General features: G+C 40.6%; 1 protein-coding gene across 1 annotated transcript; it reads right to left on the bottom strand.

The window, feature by feature from the left end:
• Nucleotides 1-2,241: 2,241 nt before the first annotated feature.
• Nucleotides 2,242-18,326, bottom strand: LOC127584358 (WW domain-binding protein 1-like). The gene is made up of 4 exons (XM_052041082.1): nt 18,162-18,326; nt 8,142-8,244; nt 6,953-7,114; nt 2,242-5,981 (listed from the first exon to the last, which is right to left on the bottom strand). Exons 1-4 carry the CDS (start codon nt 18,243-18,245, stop codon nt 5,374-5,376), a joined length of 957 nt encoding a protein of 318 aa, XP_051897042.1. The 5' UTR covers nt 18,246-18,326; the 3' UTR covers nt 2,242-5,373.
• Nucleotides 18,327-20,681: the final 2,355 nt, after the last annotated feature.

Here is a 20,681-nt window from a genome sequence, read left to right as displayed (position 1 = left end):
TCAAAAAAAATGGCAGGATTCACCCTTGCCATCAGTGTGCCAGCACTGCCTTGGCTGTCTGAAGAGAAGAACATTTGAAGATCAAAACTCAGACCCTGTAGAGAGACACAGTGGTGCAAGTAGTAGGGCTGCTGCCTCACAGCTCCAACAACCCAGGCTCAATTTGGCATGTCCCCTTTGAACCACACCAATATTTATCAGTGCACCGGAGAAAGCATCCCATCCAGATGCACCACAGCTTGGTATGGCAACTGCCCTGCCCATGACTGCAAGAAACCGCAGAGAGTTGTGGACATCATGGAAACCAGCCTCTCCTCCATGGACTCGGTCTACACTTCTCGCTGCCTCGGTAAAATAGCCAACATAATCAAAGACCCACCCGTCCCGGACATTCTCTCTTCTCCCCTCTCCCATCAGACAGAAGATACAAAAGCCTGAAAGCACGTACCACAAGGCTCAAGGACAGCTTCTATCCTGCTGTTTTAAGACTATTGAATGGTTCCCTAGTACGATAAGATGGACGCAACCTCATAATCTACCTCGTTATGATCTTGCACCTTATTGTCTGCCTGTACTGCACTCTCTCTGTAACTGTAACACTTTATTCTGCATTCTGTTATTGTTCAATGCCTTGGTACATGTGACAATAATAAACCAATTTACCAAACCAGTCTGTGTGGAGTTTGCATGTCCTCCTTGTAACCACATGGATTTCCCCAGGTGGTCCGGTTTCCTCCCACATCCCAAAGACATGTGGGTTGTTAGGTTAACTGGCTGCTGTAAATTAGCCCTGGTATGTAGGCAAGTGATAGAAGGTGGGGGAAATTTAATGGGAATATGGGGAAAGTATAATGGGATTAGTGCTAATAAGTACTTGACAGTCAGCATGGACTCGGTGGTCCGAAGGGCCAGTTTCTGTACTGTCTGAATCTACAATTCTATAACAAAGCTCATGGTCTCCCAGCCATAGTCATCTCCACTTCTGCTCCTGAGCCACAGACTTCCTTCAGTGGCAGCTCAAAACAATGAAGGAATGTCACCAACACTGTCTCCACAGAATCCTCCAATGCATTGGCAGGATAAACGAACCAACTTCTCCGGCACTGCAGCAGCTCTTTCACTCAGCTGGCTCTGAAGAACGTGCCCAGCTCGTCCCTAAACTGACACCCTTCTCCAAGTTACATCATGGCAAGAGATTACCAGGTGGATAGGAACCAATGCCTCCTTGGAAGTGTGTACATCCCCATCACCTCATTGGAATCCCTGGCTCTTGACCACTGAAAACAGAGCAGCAGCATTTATACAGAATTATACAGACAAGGGCTGTATAATTATCAGGATCTGATTGATGCAACAACCACAAAAAGGACACCCATTATTCACCATCATGGAGCTCACCTCCTGGGTCGAACGAGCAGCAAAACTCTTCCTGGTGCTAATCATCCACTCAATCATATAGTGGTTGGTGGAATGACTCTCCACGTATCCATATTCCCCCTTTTACATTGATTTTGGATGGGTACCAGTTTAGCAAAGAGCCCCTGTCCCTTTAGTCGGATGAGCTGGCCAAAGAAAGAGCAGTAGCATCATCAACAGATGGACACAATAAAAAAAGGCAGTTGGACGTAGCATTGCCCTTCTGCTCAAGCTAGGATTTCCTGTGTTCGGCTCATAGTTCATTGGTTGAAGTGACTATTCAGTTTGGCAGGGCCAAACTTCAAAATAGTGTCATACCAGGACTGAAGTCAACAATAACCTAGCCTTTGCATACTGTGCCCACTTCCTTGAAGTACTTTAAACAGCCCCACTGTTTAAAGTCAAGGTTAGTGTCATATGCACAAGTGCAATGAAAAACTTGCTTGGAGAGCATTCACAAGAAAAAATTATGCACAATTTTGCCAAGTAATCCAAGTCTTTTTTTTTTAAAGAAAAAGTGTGTATTTGGTGATTTGCAAACAAAATTGTGAGCTGGCACCCAGGCCCTGAAAAACAGCAGCTTTGTGGACATAGGCTTAGGATAAAGGGGACATATTGGACAGGGGAAAGGTTGTGATGCTTTACAATGTGTATGCCTAGAGTACATTCAATACCAAAATAGAATTGATATTGTGATGTTCACCCTATACATCACACCTTAAACTTAGTTCTCGGGGGTTTCAGGATAACTTGCATCCAGAATCAGACAGTCTGTTTGTCCTCAAATTCTAATGTGCCAAAAATAACTCAATTCATAATCTTAAGTAGCAGCAAAGAAACAGTTTTCATTTATTTTTTTATATATAAAAGACTTCAGCACTGTAATTCAGAGTACAATAAAATCACACCATAGAACATGCATTTTCTATCAGTGTCCCTATGAAATTACAAAATTAAAATGTTCATATTAAAAAGGCATCAAAATATAACAGTACTCCATGACTGCAAAAAAATGACCTCCCTCAAAATAATATTCAAAAGGACATCAGATTCTTTACATAAAAAGACACTGAGGATCTGAAAGAATTGTTCAATTGCCCATATTGTCTGCACTGCCTTTGCTTTCCAAGTTCACGGCCAATACATTCAATTTTCCATTTTGCTCAGATGGGAATGTATAGAACCTGAAGTTACAACTGTTCCTTACATCCTTTCATCTTGCCATGGAATTCTTTACCCACAGGATCCTTTACAGTCAGCTTTCTTTCTCCTTAATAACATGGCCACAATGTGCTATTTCTCCCATACAATCAGCTTTTACAGTTCTCTTTTGAGACAATTTAGGGAACCTTGTTAGTTCTGTTATTTCCCACATCTGTATAAACATTAACATTTAAAGGCCTCAAGACATCATTTTTATTGTTCAAAATTAAATCTTCATAGCTGTTCAAATCCACAGATCACAAAAATGTAAATAGTTTACTCCAGTTGGGTTTATTTAAACACTTTCACAAGTCCCTTTTCATGCAATAGCTAGGTTTTGTTTCACTTCATATTTCAGCAAATGAAATCATTAGGCGACTCATGGACAGCATAGATATGGTGGGCCAAAAGGCCCGTTTCTCTGCTGTATAATTCCAAGTATCCAATTGCTCTCATTGTTGCTCTTTGGAAGGTCATTGTCAGAAGCTGCTTTCCCTCCCCCCATCCCAGAGCCGTCATTTATGACAAGATGAAGCTACGTACAAGCAGAGTACAAATTTTACTCATTTACTTTGCCTTCTCATTGTCTAAACAAAAGAAATCAATAATTCTATTATAGCTGAATTTCATTATCAAGTACCTGTTGCAGACACTACTGTACATCTATGACACTTACTTTATCAATTTAACATCCAATAATGAGTTCAGAGTGTACACTGAAAAAAAAATGTGTGCCACTCCTTGCTTACTTTATTGTGCTTCAATCAATGTCTACTCTGTTGATTCGTTATAAAGTTTTACTGTTGTTTATGCCTGCTGGGATCCTTCTGTGTTTTTTTTAAAGAAAACATTCCAATTCCATGCAAGGCACCAATTATTCTCTTAGCCCTTCTTCTAGGAAATATTTTATAAATAAAAGTCCCAATCATCAGTAATAAAACAGAAGAAAAAATTCTTATGCATGTATTAACAGGCTTTTGTTTTTAAAATTTGATTCAACATCCTTTTTATGTTTTGTAGTGTTTGTTTAAGCAGCATTTTCAGTGCAGCTCACAAGACTGATGCTTTTCTCTACTTTGTAAACATGGAAAGGGGAGAGAGTGCGATTAGTAGTACAGGTCTGGCAGGGGCAACAGGGAAGATTCCCAAGCTGCAGGTATCACATAGTTGAACATTTACATACACCAATTCTTCAGAAGTGAATGACATGTTCTGACACTATTTTTGCTTATAGATCTTGTAATGCTCGATTTTTTAAACTCTAAATACAAGCAACTCCTGCCTTCCACCCTCTACATTGGATTATTTTGATGTCTACAAGTCAAGAGGTACTTAAGGTTGTACATTCTTATACAATTCTGTACCCACTTGATTTAAACTAAATTGACAAAACTACCCAAAGGCTGAAATAAAGATTTACAGGGTTATTGCCTACATATTCAATGGGAGAAACAACACACTCATGCCAATATATTAACATTGTCAAGTATTTCATTTTCAGTTGCTCCTACTCAGTAACATTCCTGTCTCTGCCAGTATTTCAATTGGTACAATATAGTCCAAAAAGTTCTTGTACTCAAGTTCAGCAGACAAGAATTTGGAACAGAACTATTGCATACCTTTCCATAATTCTGATGAAAATATTACAAATCCAGAATCACTGGAATCCTAGTGTCAACACAGGTTATGTATCAAGTGGGCAGAATACCTGTCAAACACATGGTGAACATCAACACTTTCTTCTGGTACAGGCCATATTACTATCCTACAATCGATTGCCTGAAGTTTGGCTTTTTATAATGGAGATTATACCTAGCATGAATAAAAGTTTGGTATATCATTTAGCACATCAACATTCAAATGGTATTAAGTTTTTTTCCCCCCACAAACTTATACCAAAAGTACCACAGAAATATACTCAATGCCAAATCTAAAATTAAACTTAAAAGTAAACTTGTACTTAAATGTACAATGCATTAGTGCAGACTAAACACAACTTTTATTAAAACTAAGCCTCCTGTTTAAAAGAACAATCAGGAGTCAGGGAGTTTCAGATGGGTAACATGTTGCAATCCAACAGATCCATCTTTTAATAAATTACTTAAAGGATGAAAGAATCCTTGGGATATGGCAGTAAACCAGTTAACATGCTGCACCACAGGGCACAGAATCACCATGTACTGACTAGCCAATTCTAGGCAGGACTTTTGTCAGGTACTCTTTAGGAAGCTACATGCACACTGCAAGGAGGAAAATCAGTGATGCCTTTAGTTAAAGTAGCCTGAGAAACTCTTCAACATCCCGAAAGCTACACAACAGCAATGGGAAAGGCCAGGCTAAAAAGGCCCCATTTCCTCTCAAAATATACTCGAGGTTAGAGAAGGGTTTCCTTCCTCCCCCACCCCTTTACAAAGTAAAAAAAAAGTTGGAGTGAGTTTGTTTTAAATGGCAAAACAAACCTCAAATTTTTCCAATAAGAGGCTCTGAAGACAAAAGTTTGAAAATTACCCACTCATTATATTGCTACAATATTTTTTTTAAAAATCCTAACAAGAAATCTGGACTATTTGCAGGCCACCCAATTGTGAAACCCTGGACAGATACAAAACTCTGTCTATTGACTACAATTTGCACCTTTCACCTGATTTACTTGTGGCACCTTATGGAAAACATTTTGTAAGCCCAGAATTAATGCTTTAACAGTCAGCAGTCATAGATTGCACCATCTGTTTTACTCAAGTACCAGTGGCACACTTATACCACGTCACTGTTCTTTTCTTCTTGCTCTTTTGTATGTTGTTTAGGCTGCATATTTTGAGCCCGTTTGAAGACTTGCGAGTTACAGGATGATTGGGCCTCACAACATTCTTGGGCACCATCGCCATCCATCAGACCCACTTCCTCATGGTAAGGGTCCTCATCCATCTGGCACACACACACCTCTATGCCAGAGTCTCCAGTGATTCGTCTTTGCCTCGAGGAGCTATCTTCCTTCATTTCCCCTTGGTCACACAAATGAGAATCCATTTCCAAGGTTTTAAAATCAGCAGATTCCTCATCTTGAATTATATTGCCATTTACTCTGTCACTTGAGCAACTGACCACAGAGGTGTCAGGTACCTGATGCTCATCTTCCTGTTCACAAGCAGATGAGCTTGTCTCCACTTCTTGCATTGTTGCCTCACCCTCTTGCACTGGGGAGGCTGCAGACTCCTGCAGAACAGGCTGGCTTTCTACAACAGCATTTTCATGGTTGGAGGTTTGTGTATTCTGTTGTTGTAACTCAGTATAGGGAGGAGGGGGCGTTGGTGGGTGGCCTGCTACCTCCTCATAGTCTGGAAGCTTACAGTTTGTCCAGAACCCTAAAGGGGGAAAATAAAGAATTAACTGGTGAAACATAACCGTTGATACAACTTGTCACTTTAGTTAAATATGGGATGATTTAACTATTATTGCCGTTCTGATCATAATTATACTTGGAGGTTATGTATTGGAGAACAAAGGATACTTTCTATACCCAAAGGCAGCAGAACAGATATAGTACAGGAGCTGCAAAACAAAAGAGATAATTGCCTCTTCCGATTCTGCCTTCGGAAACAAATGCAGCAATTTCCACATGCCCATTCTTTTTTGCACATCATTTCATTTCATGAGACCCAAAACAGGGGTATGCTTTTTGTTACAGACCTGCTGTGTTTGTACATGCCTGAAGAGCCTGCTCTGCTATTTAATAGGATAATTGAAAAGTCATTCACTCTCAGCTCTGAACATACTCAGTGACCTAGCTTCTATGGATTGGAGGGAGAGAATTAACAGGCCTCCGAAGAAATTTCTGCTCATCAATATTGTTAAGGGATGACCTGTTGTTTTGAAACTGTCTCCCTAGGTCTAGATTTCCCTGTGATGGGAAAAAACATCTAGGCAGCTATTTTGTCAAACCCACTCAGAACCTTGGTTTCAGATTTCGAGCACCTGCTGTTTTCCACTTCGTTTCAGTGACATCACCTCATTCTCCTAAACCCCAATGAGTATAAGCCCAACTTTTCCTCCTAAGGCTACTCCTTCACCCCAGGAATCAACCCAGTGAACCTACTCTGAACTACCTCCAATGTAAATCTATCACTCCTTCAGTAAAAGAAATCAAAAGAATACACATACTCCATGAGTGGTCTGACCAATGCCCTTTACTATCATAGCAGGACATCTTTACTAAGATACCAACCACTCCAGCATTCCATTTTTAAATAAACAGAATTCTAAAAAAATTGAGATTTAACACATACATTGTTGTATAATACATCTCTGCAATAATCTAATAAACAAGTATACTCACTTAAGTCCAGTGGTTGTGTTGTGTAGGTGCTAGCACCCTGATAGGCCATCAGGCTGATCTCCCTCTGTCGCTGCTCCTGTTGTAGTCGTAGCTTCACGCGCCGGTGACGATAAGCACAGCAACAGCTAAGCATGATAATTATAGTCCAGACCAACCAGAACCCTGCCATAATCAAATAAAAAGTGGCAGCATTCAGAATTGCATTTTACATGCATGAGTTAATATGTGCAAATCATTTAAGTTTAAATGCTTGCAAGGACCAAGTCCTTTGACATATTTAGCTGGAATCATTAACCAACTCAACTGGTGTAGCAGATGCCATTATATACAAATACAGTATTGTTCACAGGGAAAAAACACCACTCATCTCCATTTTTGAAAGCCATTTAGAAACTGAAGGATATAGAAGCATTCAAATATAGTCTTTTGGAGCTGGTTACTGAAGAGGCAAAATTAAAGGCAGAATGATGGAAGGTGGGCTTGCTCAATGAAGGTTGAAGGTATCTGGTTCGGCTCATGCCTTCAGCACCTTCTCTGGGCTAAATGTTCAATTGTGTGCTGTATTATCAAAGATGGCTCCTCTCCCATGGGGAGCTGGAAGAAGTGCATGAAGCCTTGTACAGGCAGATGCAATGGATTCTATAACACTGCGTCTTGGACAATATTTTTTGACAAATTAGAAATCAAAGTTACATCTGTATTTTAAAGAACTGCTTAAAAACTGGAACAAATAAATCTTATTTAAATACACCATCTGAAAGATGGCATCTCTAATAGTGCAGGGTTCCCTCAGTACTATAACAGTCCAGATAGAACATTAGTGCTGTGACAAAGACTATGATGCCTGGCTTCTCAATTTGATCCAAGACATGGCACAGCCACTCAATAGAAACATAATTTCATGATATGTATACGGCAGGAATATAACATGGTGAAAGCATAGCTGCAAGACAGATCATTGGATCCACTGCTAGTGAGGAAACTGAACAGGTGCAATTTTGACAAACACTGTGCACAGGGGTAGCAAAACTCAATGACCTGTGCAATAGCTAGCGACTAAAGGATTGGATACCTTGCCCTGTAATGGGGTTTAAACCTCCAATCTTCATTAATTTTGCATCCAAGACCTTGAGAAATACTAAGCAAGAAATGCTAAAACAGGATTCTGTGGCCCCCTCCAGAAACTTACACCACAGTTCGTAATAGTAGGTGCAACATTCTGTCTCCCCACAGCAGTATCCCGTTTCACACCAGTAAGGCTCATTGTTCACTCCGAAGCATAGTTCTTTGGCCTAAAAACAAGAATAAAAAACAATCCACAATACACAATGACCCACTAAGAGGAAAACAAAAAAGCTGTGGAAAAATTGCTAAAGACAAAAGGGCTTCAGAAATACCCATTTTCATCATGGAAAGTGATCTTTTAAAAAATATCTAAAGCACAAACCTCAAAAAAGTCCAATTTAAACATTTAAAAATTAAGCAAAAAGATAAATTTTATACTACAGTGAGAAAGATCCAAATGGTCAGCTCAAATGTACCCTGAAGGAATGATGCCAATCATAGGCTGGAAAGAATTTTTCAAATTAAAGAGAATTACACACCATGATACTACCAAAAATGATGATGCATTTGATCCTTCTGGAAGGAACTATTTCCATGTATTCCCAATTTGTGTGTTCTTATCCACTTTTAAGTTAGAAGAATACATTTTTCTCAGCGTCCAGAGTCATCCTGCTGTCTTTTCTACTGGTAACTTTAACTACTCCATTCTCTTTTTTCAATGACATTCTCACCAAGCACGCCCACCGCAGGTTAAATCTTTCTTAGTTCTCAACAGCTCCCCTGACCATGGTGCTTCACTCTCATTCTTTCAAAGCAGACACTCATCTCTGATCATCCCCTTGATTCCTTCACCATTCAAGTTCCCCTTTCCTCTGTACATGACCTTCATCTAAGCTCATTTTACCCAGAAGAGCCACCTCTACTACCTCAACTACATTGAATTAAACTGATGATCACACAATATCCCAACAAAATTACCAGATTATCTGATTTTGTTAACAGTTGTTTTTGCACTGTTCTTCTGTCTTTTAAATTTGCCTTCATTCCCTGCCCTCTCAAATAAGAACCAACACATATTTTGGTTAGGTGCACTCAAAAATAGAATCTCAACCCTTACTACTTTAAAGTGCAAGTAAAACTCATTTTTTACTAATCATAGACCAGGTTAGTATAAACAATAACATTTATGAGGTTATTTCAATTGTATACAAAGTAGTTTCCACTGCATTCACTTACTTGCCTCAAGGTTACTTGCAAATTAAGACTTGTGCAATAATATTGGAATGCAAAACTGAACACAAACTCAAAAGAACAAAACCATCTCCATATTTTTTTTAAATAAATGAAGTGATTGTTTAGCAACTGGGACTGATTAAACAAAACCCCTTATGGAACCCAAATCCCACCTATAGAATAGAGATCCCACTTTGAGTGTATTCAGAAAAAGTAACTGTGGAAAGGTCTTTTTTGACAGAGCAGGGAATGATGGCAGATATAAAAGGGGAGAATAGTGCGCGTGGAGAGGGAGCAGTTTAACAAATCAATTTGTATGCATGATTAGCTGTTTAATATGGTTGGGAGAGAAGAGGTCCATTCTCAGAGCTCAGAGAAAGGTGAAGTGAGGAAGGAGGCAAGAGGCGAGGAATACAAAAATTAGAGATGGCTATCTGTGATTGCTAAAATGAGGGTAGCGAGGTGCCAAGGTAAAAGGGAGTTGCTGAGAATGAGGAGGAGGGATGAACCTTCAGTTTCTAGATCTCTGGATTCAAGAGCCAAAAGTGAAGGGAAACTTGTCCTTTCCCCAATTATCTTCCTGTCCAAAAGTAGCACTGGTGTTGAGCAGATGACTGTGTTCACCTAACCAAATGAAAACTGCCTTAAATACCTTGTTTTAAATAACAGCTTGGTTGTTTAAAGGTCAAAAGGGGCCAGTTACTATGATGAAGCAACTGAAAACCTTGACCTCATGTTCCCAGTACAAGGCTCAGCACATATGTCACATTCAAAGTCAGAATATAAAAAAGTTAATTCAAATAAACATCCGTAAGATTAGAGCAGTAATTTTATCTCTGGGGTCTGCTGATGTTCACTTGGCATCAGAACCACGATTGAATTACTTCTACAAGTTCACCAAACGCTACTTACTGAGCTATATATAACCAATATGACCAGTTCTACATCACACCACTGTTCACATTTTGTTTTAGAAGGAAAATATATTTTTATCTCAATTACGTTTTATTACCTCCAGTAAATGCTGGCTCCTCCTGCTGTAAAGGTACCAATCACAAAATGAGCATTTACAGGTTATTTAATGGAAGGAAGCTCTTCTTACCCTAGCAGTCACTTGGTTCAAAGGTTGAGCTGGCAGACTGTGCCACAAGTGGGGCAGGATGTACTTAACATGGGCTGGGGGGGGGGGGGGGGTGGCAGCAGGGGGAAGAGAGGTGTTTATGTGAGCTCTGTGTGCACAGAGCAAATGCACTTGGAGGTTCTCAACACCATCCCGAATGCTCCTCCATTTAAAGCAGTTATGGGCTGCGGATTCCCACAAGTCAGCTGGGATTATACTTTTTGCAAGGTGGCTATGAGAGCATTCTCAAATCACTTTCTACGTCCACCTGGTAATCTCTTGCTCAGAGTATCAGATAGATCAGAGTAGAAAGTCCGTTTCAGGTTTCTGGTATCAGGCATGGAAATGGTAGGCCTGCTAATTGAAGATGATCGTATAATTCAGGAAGCAACACAGCAGGGTCTGACAGCATTCATCTAACACCCACACAAAAACACTTCCAGTAGAGGCTGCTTGACAGCAATTTAGAATAGGAATTCTGGCTGATTTTCTCCAAGTTGGAACTGAGATCCAATGCAATATTTTCCACTTTTTCTGGCTTAGATAACACAGGGACATATACAATATCAGGAGCCGGCCATTTACCCATCAAGAATGCTCCACTAGCCAACAGGATAATTGCTGGTACCTCTCCATTAACTTCACTTTCTGACTGTACCCCCCATATTCATCAATTTCCTTCATGCCCCAAATCTATCAATTCCATTGTGAATAAATACAAGAAATGAGAAGCTATAAACCTTTGGTTACAAAAAAAATCAATTTTTCATCTCAGTCTTAAGTTATTGCCACCTTATCCTATGACTATGACCCATAATTCAAGAGTCTCCAGCTGGGGGGAAACAACTGAGCAGCTACCCATTTTAAAACCCCAAAATTGTGTTTATGGGACAACAGAATATAGACGCATTCTTCTCTCTCTCTCTCATCTTAGGATAAATTTGCATTCTATTACTCAATCTAGCAAAATGTTATTGCATCCCTTTAAGTATATCCTTACCTGGGTATGGAGACTAAAACTGTATAGTATTCCAAATGTAGTCTCAGCAGAGTCTTGCAAACTTGGAATAAGAATTCCTTGCTCCTACTGCAATTTACAGCAAAAAGCCAACATGCTATTTATCTTCCAAGTTGCTTGATGTGTCTACATTAGTTTTATGCACAAAGACATCAACATTACACTCCAAAATCCAACATTTACTAGTCTTTGAAAAAATTTCTCCAATCTACACACAATTTTTCCATGTTATACTCCATCTGCCACCTTCCTGCCCCATCACTCAACCAATCTACACTTTTGCAGCTTTCTGATAGCCAACATGCTACCTAGCTTTGCATCAATCATAGATACACTTAGATCCTTCATCTAAGTTGCTATCTATGCAAATAGCAGGTCCAAGCACCGATCTTAGTAACACATCGCTAGTTACACCCACCGTCCCAGACAGAACCCATTTATTCCTCCTATTTGATAACTAATTAATTTACGCTATTCCTATGAGTGCTAATCTTGTCAAATAACTTCTCAGGCAGAACATTCAAAAATCCAAATAAACTACATCCATTGGTTCCTCCTCATTTAGCCTGCTGGTTACAATTTCCCCGTTTATCAACTCTTTGTGCCTCTCCCTAACTATAGAGTTTTCCTGTTGTTCAACCATTTTCTTCTTACTAATATTAGCCTAACTGACCCAAGGTCCTTTTCTATCAACCCCCCTCCCCACCCCAAAACAATGGAATTACCATCTAATTGTTGTACATTTTGTTTCTAGATTCTAGTAAGCTCTGGAAGACAGTTATAGGTTTATACATCCAGCACTGTGTGTTGACCAACCATTCATTGCCTTCCTACTCAACAATAATAGCCACAATGCATGTGACTTGCCAGCCCTGCTGAACCTCCCTCCAGTAAGCTACTCCTCACACTGCTCTCAGCAGTATACATGGGACATCACCAGCATTTGCCTAAAAGGCACATCCCACAGGCTTTGCCAATTTAAAAGGCAAACATCCAGAATTCCCTCGTGTTCTTTCCAAAGTAACAGCATCCTCATTGTATATGAGGAATTTAAAACTACTTTGCACAAATTTAAATCACAGTACAAAGAATCACTGTAATCAGAACAAAGCAAAATAGCACATTATATAGAAGGCTCACATTTAAAAAAAATCAGATGAGATGAATGGACTTCTTGTTTTATCTATTTATCATTTATTTACATGCCTTGCCAGTCTATCATATACATCACAACAGTAGAGTAACCTTAGACAAGTTCATAACAAGCCAAAGCACAATAACACATTGATGTGGTTCCTTATCCAGTCACCCCTATCCTAGGACTGCAGTAGTTATGTCCATCAGGGCAGTTTCCCCAAGTGTTGTTGCTTTCATTAAAGCTTTCTTTCCTTCAGAAGGCTAGAAATGGACTGAATGCTCATGCTGGGTCTTCAATGCAGCCAAGCATTGCACTCACCACACTAAACATTCACACTCTCCATTATCAGAGCAAATTCTATCTGCCATTGCTGTGGTCATCTTATGAAAATCATCCTGCACCTCTCCTCACTATTACCAATATCACCCATGTTCATGTCATCTTTGAAATCATGAAATTGAAGCCTGATAAATATGAAGTGATGTATTTTGTGAGGATAACACATCTAGGACATACACAATGAATAGTAGGGCCCAAGGGAGTATTGAGGATCAGAGGGATTAGGTATACAAGCCCAAGGATCCTTGCAGTGGCAGCACAAGCAGACAAATGGTTAAGATGTATAGGGGGAAAACATGCCTTCATTAGCCGGGGCACAAAACAAAAGCTGAGAGGTTATGGTACAAATTTATAAAACATTAGTTTGACCATGGTGGTGTACTGTGTACAGTTCTGGTCACCGTTCCATAGGGAGGATGATGCAATTCCAATGGAGAGGGTGCAAAGGAGATTGACCAGGACATTGTCTGGGATGGAGCACCTCAGCTACGAGAAGAGACTGAATAAATTGGCTTTGGTTTTCTTGAGCAGTGGAGGCTGAAGTGGGACCCAGTAGAAGTATAAAAAAGGGCATTGATAAGGTAGTTAGTGATACACTCATCCTCCCTCCTCCCCCCAGAGGAAAAGATGTATTAAGCCAGAAGGCATAGGTTTAAGGGAAAGGGTTGAGGGTTTGGAGGGGATTTCAGGAAGAATTTGTTCTCATCCAGAGGGTGATAGGAATCTGGAACACCCCATCTGATGAGGTCGTGAGTGCAGAGACTCACGACATTTAAGTATCTCCACGAGCACTTAAATCACCAACACGTGGAAAGTTTAGAAGGCCACAGACCGAGTGCTAAAAGATGGGATTAGTATAGAAATGCACTCATTAGGGCCCGTTTCTGTGTTGTATGAGCCAATAAGCAACTGATTTTACATTGACTGTATGCTTCCTGCACAGGTCAAAAGTTTAAAAGTGGGCTTCAGGCATGTGTAAAACAGTAATGTATTCAAAACACTTGAGGCAATTTGTAACCCCTGCAAGATAATTGTGCAGGAGTAAATGGAAATGTACTTAAAGAATCAAGATCCCAGTCTAGGCCCTGAATAACATGCTGACACATTGAAAGTTAACAAGCGTGCTGCAAATTCACCTTGGGCTAGAGAAAGTCATGCTCATTATGAAAGGTGCTTACTTATAAATGAGATCTACTATTAACCTTAGAGGAGTGTGGAAATTCACTAGGGCAGAAAGGATATCTTTGTCTTTTGTTTCACGTATTTATAATAATGAGCCATTATCTTCAGTTCCACTTACAAACTCATTCCCTATCCATCTCTGTTGCTGATGATCTGAAACCAAATCAGACTGCTGGCAACCTTGGTGTTATATCAACTTCAATTTAAGTTTTGCACCATAACTGTGCCACTTGGTCTATTTTTCATTAACATTTGTGGTAACCCAAGCTGCTGCCCATAACTTAACTTGTACCAAGTCCTGTTCATTCAAAAATCTGTGCTTGCTTCATTGGGTTGCAATTAAGCAACATCTTAACTAAGATTTTCATCTGTGTTTTCAAAGCCTTGCCCTTCTTAGTAATTGTCTCCAGTCCTATTACTCTCTCAGCTCTGCATCCAATTCTGGCCTTTTGATCAGCTTCAGATTTAAAATCACTCCATTACTGATGGCAATGCCACTAACGGTCAAGACACCAAGCTCTGCAATTGCATGCTTAAATATCTTTTTACACCCAGTTCTTCCATCAAGACCCATCTTAAAAATAAATTACTCTATGAGAAAGCTACATGGGCTATAACCAAAAGCTCTGTGGAGCCATTTACATGCAGTTTTGCCTTTTTAAAAAGTGTACTTATTAATTCTCTTTTGAAGCATCTTGCAGCATTTTTGCTATTAAAATGAAAGTTATGCATACTTTAAATTCAAAGCCTGGTGATTATCATCCCACATTCCTAACAACACTGTCTCTCCCACACAGTAAGCTCTTTCATAAGTTTTTTTATTAAGCCTCAAACACCTGATCTTTCCTCATTGTACCACAATCTTTAAGTTTACGTATACACATCCATACCATTTCCAATTGAAAATTATAGTGAATCAGCTTTCATTATCACTACAAGCAATGCATTTCTGTGAAGACAGTTAAGATCAGAAAATGATATTACCAGTTCTTCAACCTATTATAGTAAAAATCTGCATGAAACAGTTATTTTGGTTTCCCAAGATCCCTTAATTTTGAGCATCTCCATTTCACCTTTTAGTAAATATTCCCAACCCTTCTCCAGAGCTTAACAAGCTTTCTGAGGCCAGAATACAACACAATAATCCAGACAATGTTGAATCTGTGGCCTATAAAGTTTAAGCAAAATGCCAATGTTTTTGTCCATTATAAACAAGTAACTGCACTGGTTTGACTTACTGTACACCTTTCAACCCATTATTTTCCAGGGTGAAGCAGTGTCTGCCACCTTGACTCTATTCTGCCATGTGCAAATGGCTGAGAACAATTACAGACATCATTGCCTTCTGTGCAACAGCTAAACTCTGAACATTAACAGAGTTAGAGTCCAGACTGAGCAATTGTTAACATGCTGGTACAAACGGGGACCAGCATGTTGCTGGAGATTTAATCACATTCCTTCCCATTGCCAACTGCTACAGTCAAACTATTCAGAAGAAAAAAGTTAAAATGTGAGTGCCTCTATGTTCACACAAGAGTCTGCTGATGTTGGAATCTGGAGCAATAACAAACTGGAGGAAATCAGCAGGTCAGGCAGCATCTGTGGAAACCTAGGGATAGTCAATGTTTCAGGTCGAGACCCTACATTAGGTCCTGATGCAGGATCTTGACCCAAAACAAGAATGACACCGTTGCCTCCACAGATGCTGTTTGACCCACTGAATTACTCCAGCAGTTTGTTTAATGCTTCTACGATGCTTTACTTCTGTTGCTTGCAAAAGATGCCCAGCAATTTCACCTTCAGGACAACCCACTAGAAGTTAATACAAAAAGGTTGCAAAAACTCTGTTATTCAATTAAAGTGGTGAAAACACTCAGGTGGTCAGGCAGCATCTGTACAGAGTGAAACAGATGAGTTTCCATCAGAACTACTATGATGGAAGCTGCCTAACAAAATTCTACAATAGGTTCTGTATAGACAGGCACTGTTTGGCCCATAGTGCTTGCTTTTGAAACAGTTAGTCCACTTTTCTGCTCATTCCACAGAGCAGTGCAATTTTTGCTCCTTTTTAAGTATCTATCCAATTCTATGTTACTGTTGAATCTTCTTCAACCCCTTTCCAGACAGTGTATGCTGCAGGACAAAAATGTTACATTTCTAATTTGTTTATCAATTTCCTCAAATCCATCTCCTCTAGCTACCTTCTCCAGATGGTGCAAGTTTTTTCTTGCTCTATCTTCTTAACTTCGAAGACATCTATTGATAGCTCCCTTCGATTTCTTTTTAAACAATCTTATCCTTTCTTGTCATTCCACAAAATTGAAGTCCCTCATCCTCTACATCATTCCACTAAACCCCTCTGCAATTCTCTCTTCAAGGCCACACTTTTCCCCAAATAGGTAGGGAAATCACAGATTAGGAATGGAGTTGTAATAGTGGGTGATTAAACTTGCCTAATAATGACTGGCTCTACCTTAATGCTAAGGGATTAGATGAGACAGAATTTGTTAAGTGTTCAGGATAGTTTTCTAAAGCAATATGCAGATGACCCTTACTAGAGAAGGGGCTACACTCAACCTCCTCTTAGGAAATGAGGCTCTGCAAGTGGTTGATGTGTAAGTGGGGGAGCACTTTGGGATCAGTGACCATAATTCTATTAGTTTCAAGATAGTTATGGAAAAGGGTAGGACTGGCCAATACCTATAAAGCATGGTGCTAGGTGGTCTCAATAATCATATGGAAGTCATACCAGTTATTTACAAAATTTTAGCATAACCACCATCTTTCAGTAGTCTCATCTTTATTTCTGGAAAAAAATAATTTCATTAACATCTTGTGGTTTTAATGCTTCTTCTGCATTCTTAATTACCAGTGTTCTATCATTGGCATTCTTCTAGCTGATAAGGCCCTTAATTGGAATTCCCTCCCAATCCCTTGTTCCCTCTAAAAACACACCTTAAAATTTTACACCCTAGTCTTCTGTTTGAGTGGTTACAAATCAAACCTAATTGGGTTATGCCCCTGCCAAATCCTTTGGATGTCGTGCTACATTAAAGAATGATCTGTATTAGATGTACTGCATCTTGCACAATCTTAAGGCCCTTTTGCCTATCATATACTTTTGAAGTGTACTTCTTCCGTTCATTTTCAGGATCTAGGTATTGGTGGCAAGGCCAGCACTTGGTACACAACCCAATTTGCCAAGTGTCTTCTTGAACCACTACAATCCTTCTGGTGAAGCTACACCCACAGTGTGGTTGTGTAGGTAGGGTCTAGGATTTAAACCCAGCAACAACGTGAAGTACCAGCAACATTTCCAAGCCAGGGTAGTGTACTTTTTGTGGGGGAAACCACAGGTGGTGGCCTTTTCATGCACCTGTTACCCTTTATCCTACTTGATGGTAGAGTAACGAACAATCTGCTGGAGGAAAGGAACTGTCAACGTTCCAGGTTGAAACCCTACATCAGTCCTGACAATTCCTCCCCCCCACCCCCCAGATGCTGCTCAGCCCACGGAGTTCCTCCAGCAGATCGTTTGTTGCTCCAGATTCCAGCAGCTGCAGTCTCTTGTGTCTCTCTTGATGGTAAAGCATCCTCCTTGGTACCAGAGTCACTATTAAATCTACTCTCCTCACCCTTTATGAGAATTAATGTCACGTCACAACGCTTTTCCAAAGCAGGAATTTTGTCATTCCCCTCCCAACTCATTTCGATGTTTATCTGTATTTACCACCCGTGGTCACTATCAGAATAAAAATCACTTTTAAAAATAAGCAAGATCCTGCTCACTTGCGAGACAATGCAGCATTTCGACAACACGTTAAAACTTTTCCACACACTTACACCTACACAGGGTGTTGCTGCCCCCACGGGGTTGAGCATTTTCCGGTCAGGCTCGCTTCCGATGTCAGACACGTCACCAGCCCTTTAAACTCGGGCCAAACTCTAACCCAGACCGGCCCAGGACGGTGGTTGAGAGCCGAGGGTCCGGACCCACCGAGCCTCCCCTCCCGTCCCCCGTTCATTCATTGCCTCCTCACGGGGCCTAACCCAGCAGGTGAAGCCTCCCCCTTTCCTGGCGCAGCGTGAAGGCCTCGTCCCGCCGCACTCATACCTCGGCGTGAAGCTCCATCCGCGACGGTCCGACGGGAAAGGCCGGGGAGATGAAGAGGAGGAAGCCGATTATCATCTTCTCCATTTCTCAGGCGCGCCGCCGCCGTTCACGCTCATTTATTTCGAATTTCCCCTCGAGCCTCCGCCGCCCCAACTGCCATTGACACCCCAGCACCCGCCCATCGCCACATCCGATAGGCCAGCTGCCTTCTAACCCTGCTGCACCATTGGCTAATTCCAAGATCAATCATGGCCGTGGTCTCGCCGTCTTTGCATTTACTCGTTGCCTATTGGCTAACTCAAGGTCGTTCGGCCATCCCTGGCAGTTACTATTGGATGCAACATGTGTCCATCATTCCAGGAAAACTTTCTGAAGACTTTGGGAAAGTTTTAAAAACTTTTTTGAGTTTCTTTGTTCAGCCGCTTTAGTTGAATCGGATACAAGGAGACCGCTATTAACATTAATTAGGGCTTTTTTAAAAAGTTATTGCAGTTAGAAGAAATCTAACTTAGATCTCTCAAAAAGTTGCTATTCACAGATCTCAAGGAATGTTTATCACACACCCGATAGATGTTTACGAATATTTTTGTTCATTTCCAGTATGTGCTTCCTTTTGAACATAAGCTATGGGCAACACAATTGTTTTATTTAATATTTTCTCACAAGTCGTGATTTCTGATATTCTACAACAGGAAATATGAATATAAAATAGAAATGCTGTATATATTAAGCAATTAAGGCAGAATTTATTTTTTTAAATTAGTTAATGTTACAGGTCACCGACCTTTAATCATATGAGAAGGTCTCTGATGAAAGTTTATTGGCCTGATATGTTACCTGTGTTACATGGAATCTTTACGGATGTTAGAAAGCTATATGACTAATCCTCCTCGAGTTGTGCCATTTCTCACTCCGTGGATGCTGTGTGGAAATTTTCTTCTTAGAAAACCATCATATCAGTTTTAATGCATCATATTAAATGGGCTTCAGTATCTGTGTGAAACATTGTACGGCACAGGTCAGCAGGTCCCCATATAACTTTAGGCTTTTACCAATAATATAATCCAAATTCTGATTATTAGTTGAAAATTTTAAAAAAATACCAGAAATCTGAAAGAAAAAAGAAAATGCTAAAAATAGCAGATCAGGCAGCATCTGTGGAAAGAGAAACAGTTCAGGTCAAAGATCCTTGGTTAGAACTGGGAAAGAGAGAAAACAATTTAGTTTTCAGCAGCAGAGAAGGTGGGGGAGGGATGGATAGAACAAATGGAATATCTCTAATGGGGTGAGACCAAATGGGTCAATGCAGCAGTTAGAAGCACATTATGTTTTAGCCAATAGAGAGAGAGAAAAATTGAGTCAAAATCACAGCTGGATGACTGACCGAAATGAGACAGTTCTGATAAACATAGAAAGGAAGAGCAAGTTCTCTAAAGTTGAAGAATTCAATATCAAATATAGGAGGTTGCAACATGCCAAAATGGAATACAAGGTGTATGCGTTGCCTGATAGGGTTGTGGAGGCACATTCATTGGGGGCTTTTAAGAGGGGCTTGGATGGGCACATGAATGAGAGGAAAATGGATGAATCTGGGCATTCTGTAGGTAGGAGGGATTAGCTATGTCGGCACAACATTGTGGGCTGAAGGGCCTGTTCTGTGCCGTACTGTTCTATGTTCTGTGTGAATACAAATGGAATACAGCATCATGATTGTGTTGCCCCTTGTTGTAACAGTGCAGGAGGCCACAGACGAAAAGGTCAGAGTGGAAGTGGGACGGAGAACTAAAGGGCCAGGCCCCTGGAAGCTCAAGTCACTTCTGTCAACTTAATGCAGATGGTCCCGAAATGATCACCCAATCTGCATTTGATTTCTCCAGTGCAGCAGCGATCACATTGTGGAGACTAAATGCAGTCCACTAGATTGCTGGAAGAAGTGCAAGTGCAAAACTTCAGTTGGAAAAAACTGGGTCCCTGGATGGTGGGGAAGGGAAGAGGTGAGATGACAGGTGTTGCAAATCTTGCAGTTGCTTGAAAGCGACAAGATAGAAAATGGTTGTTGGAAAGGAGGGAAGGGTGGGCCAGGGAGTGACAAAGGAGTAATCCCTTTGAAGTACTGAGAGGGGATGTGAATATGAGTCAATATTTAGAGGACCCTACTTGGGAGGGTGCAATACTGGACCTCCTCTTAGGGAACAAGGCTGGCAAGTAACTTTCAGGGAGCACTTCGGCTCTAGTGACCATAATTCTATTAGTTTTAAGATAGTGACGGGCAAGAATAGGACAGGTCCACAGGTTAGGGTCCTAAACTGGAGCAGGGCTAATTTTGGGGGAATTAGGCAGGATCTAGCAGAGGTCCATTGGAAGAGCCTGTTTGAAGGGAAAGGAGTGAATGGCAAGTGGGAAGCTTTTAAGAGTGTGATATCAAGCATCCAGGAGCAGCATGTTCCTGTCAGAGAGAAGGGTAAACCTGGCAAGTTTAGGGAACCCTGGCTGATGAGAGACATTGAGGCTCTGGTCAAG

This window comes from Pristis pectinata, chromosome 29 (genome assembly GCF_009764475.1).
Source record: "Pristis pectinata isolate sPriPec2 chromosome 29, sPriPec2.1.pri, whole genome shotgun sequence".
Classification (NCBI taxonomy): domain Eukaryota; kingdom Metazoa; phylum Chordata; class Chondrichthyes; order Rhinopristiformes; family Pristidae; genus Pristis; species Pristis pectinata.
The sequence above is the reverse complement of the archived record's forward strand: the minus strand, read 5'-3'. Positions and strand labels throughout refer to the sequence as shown.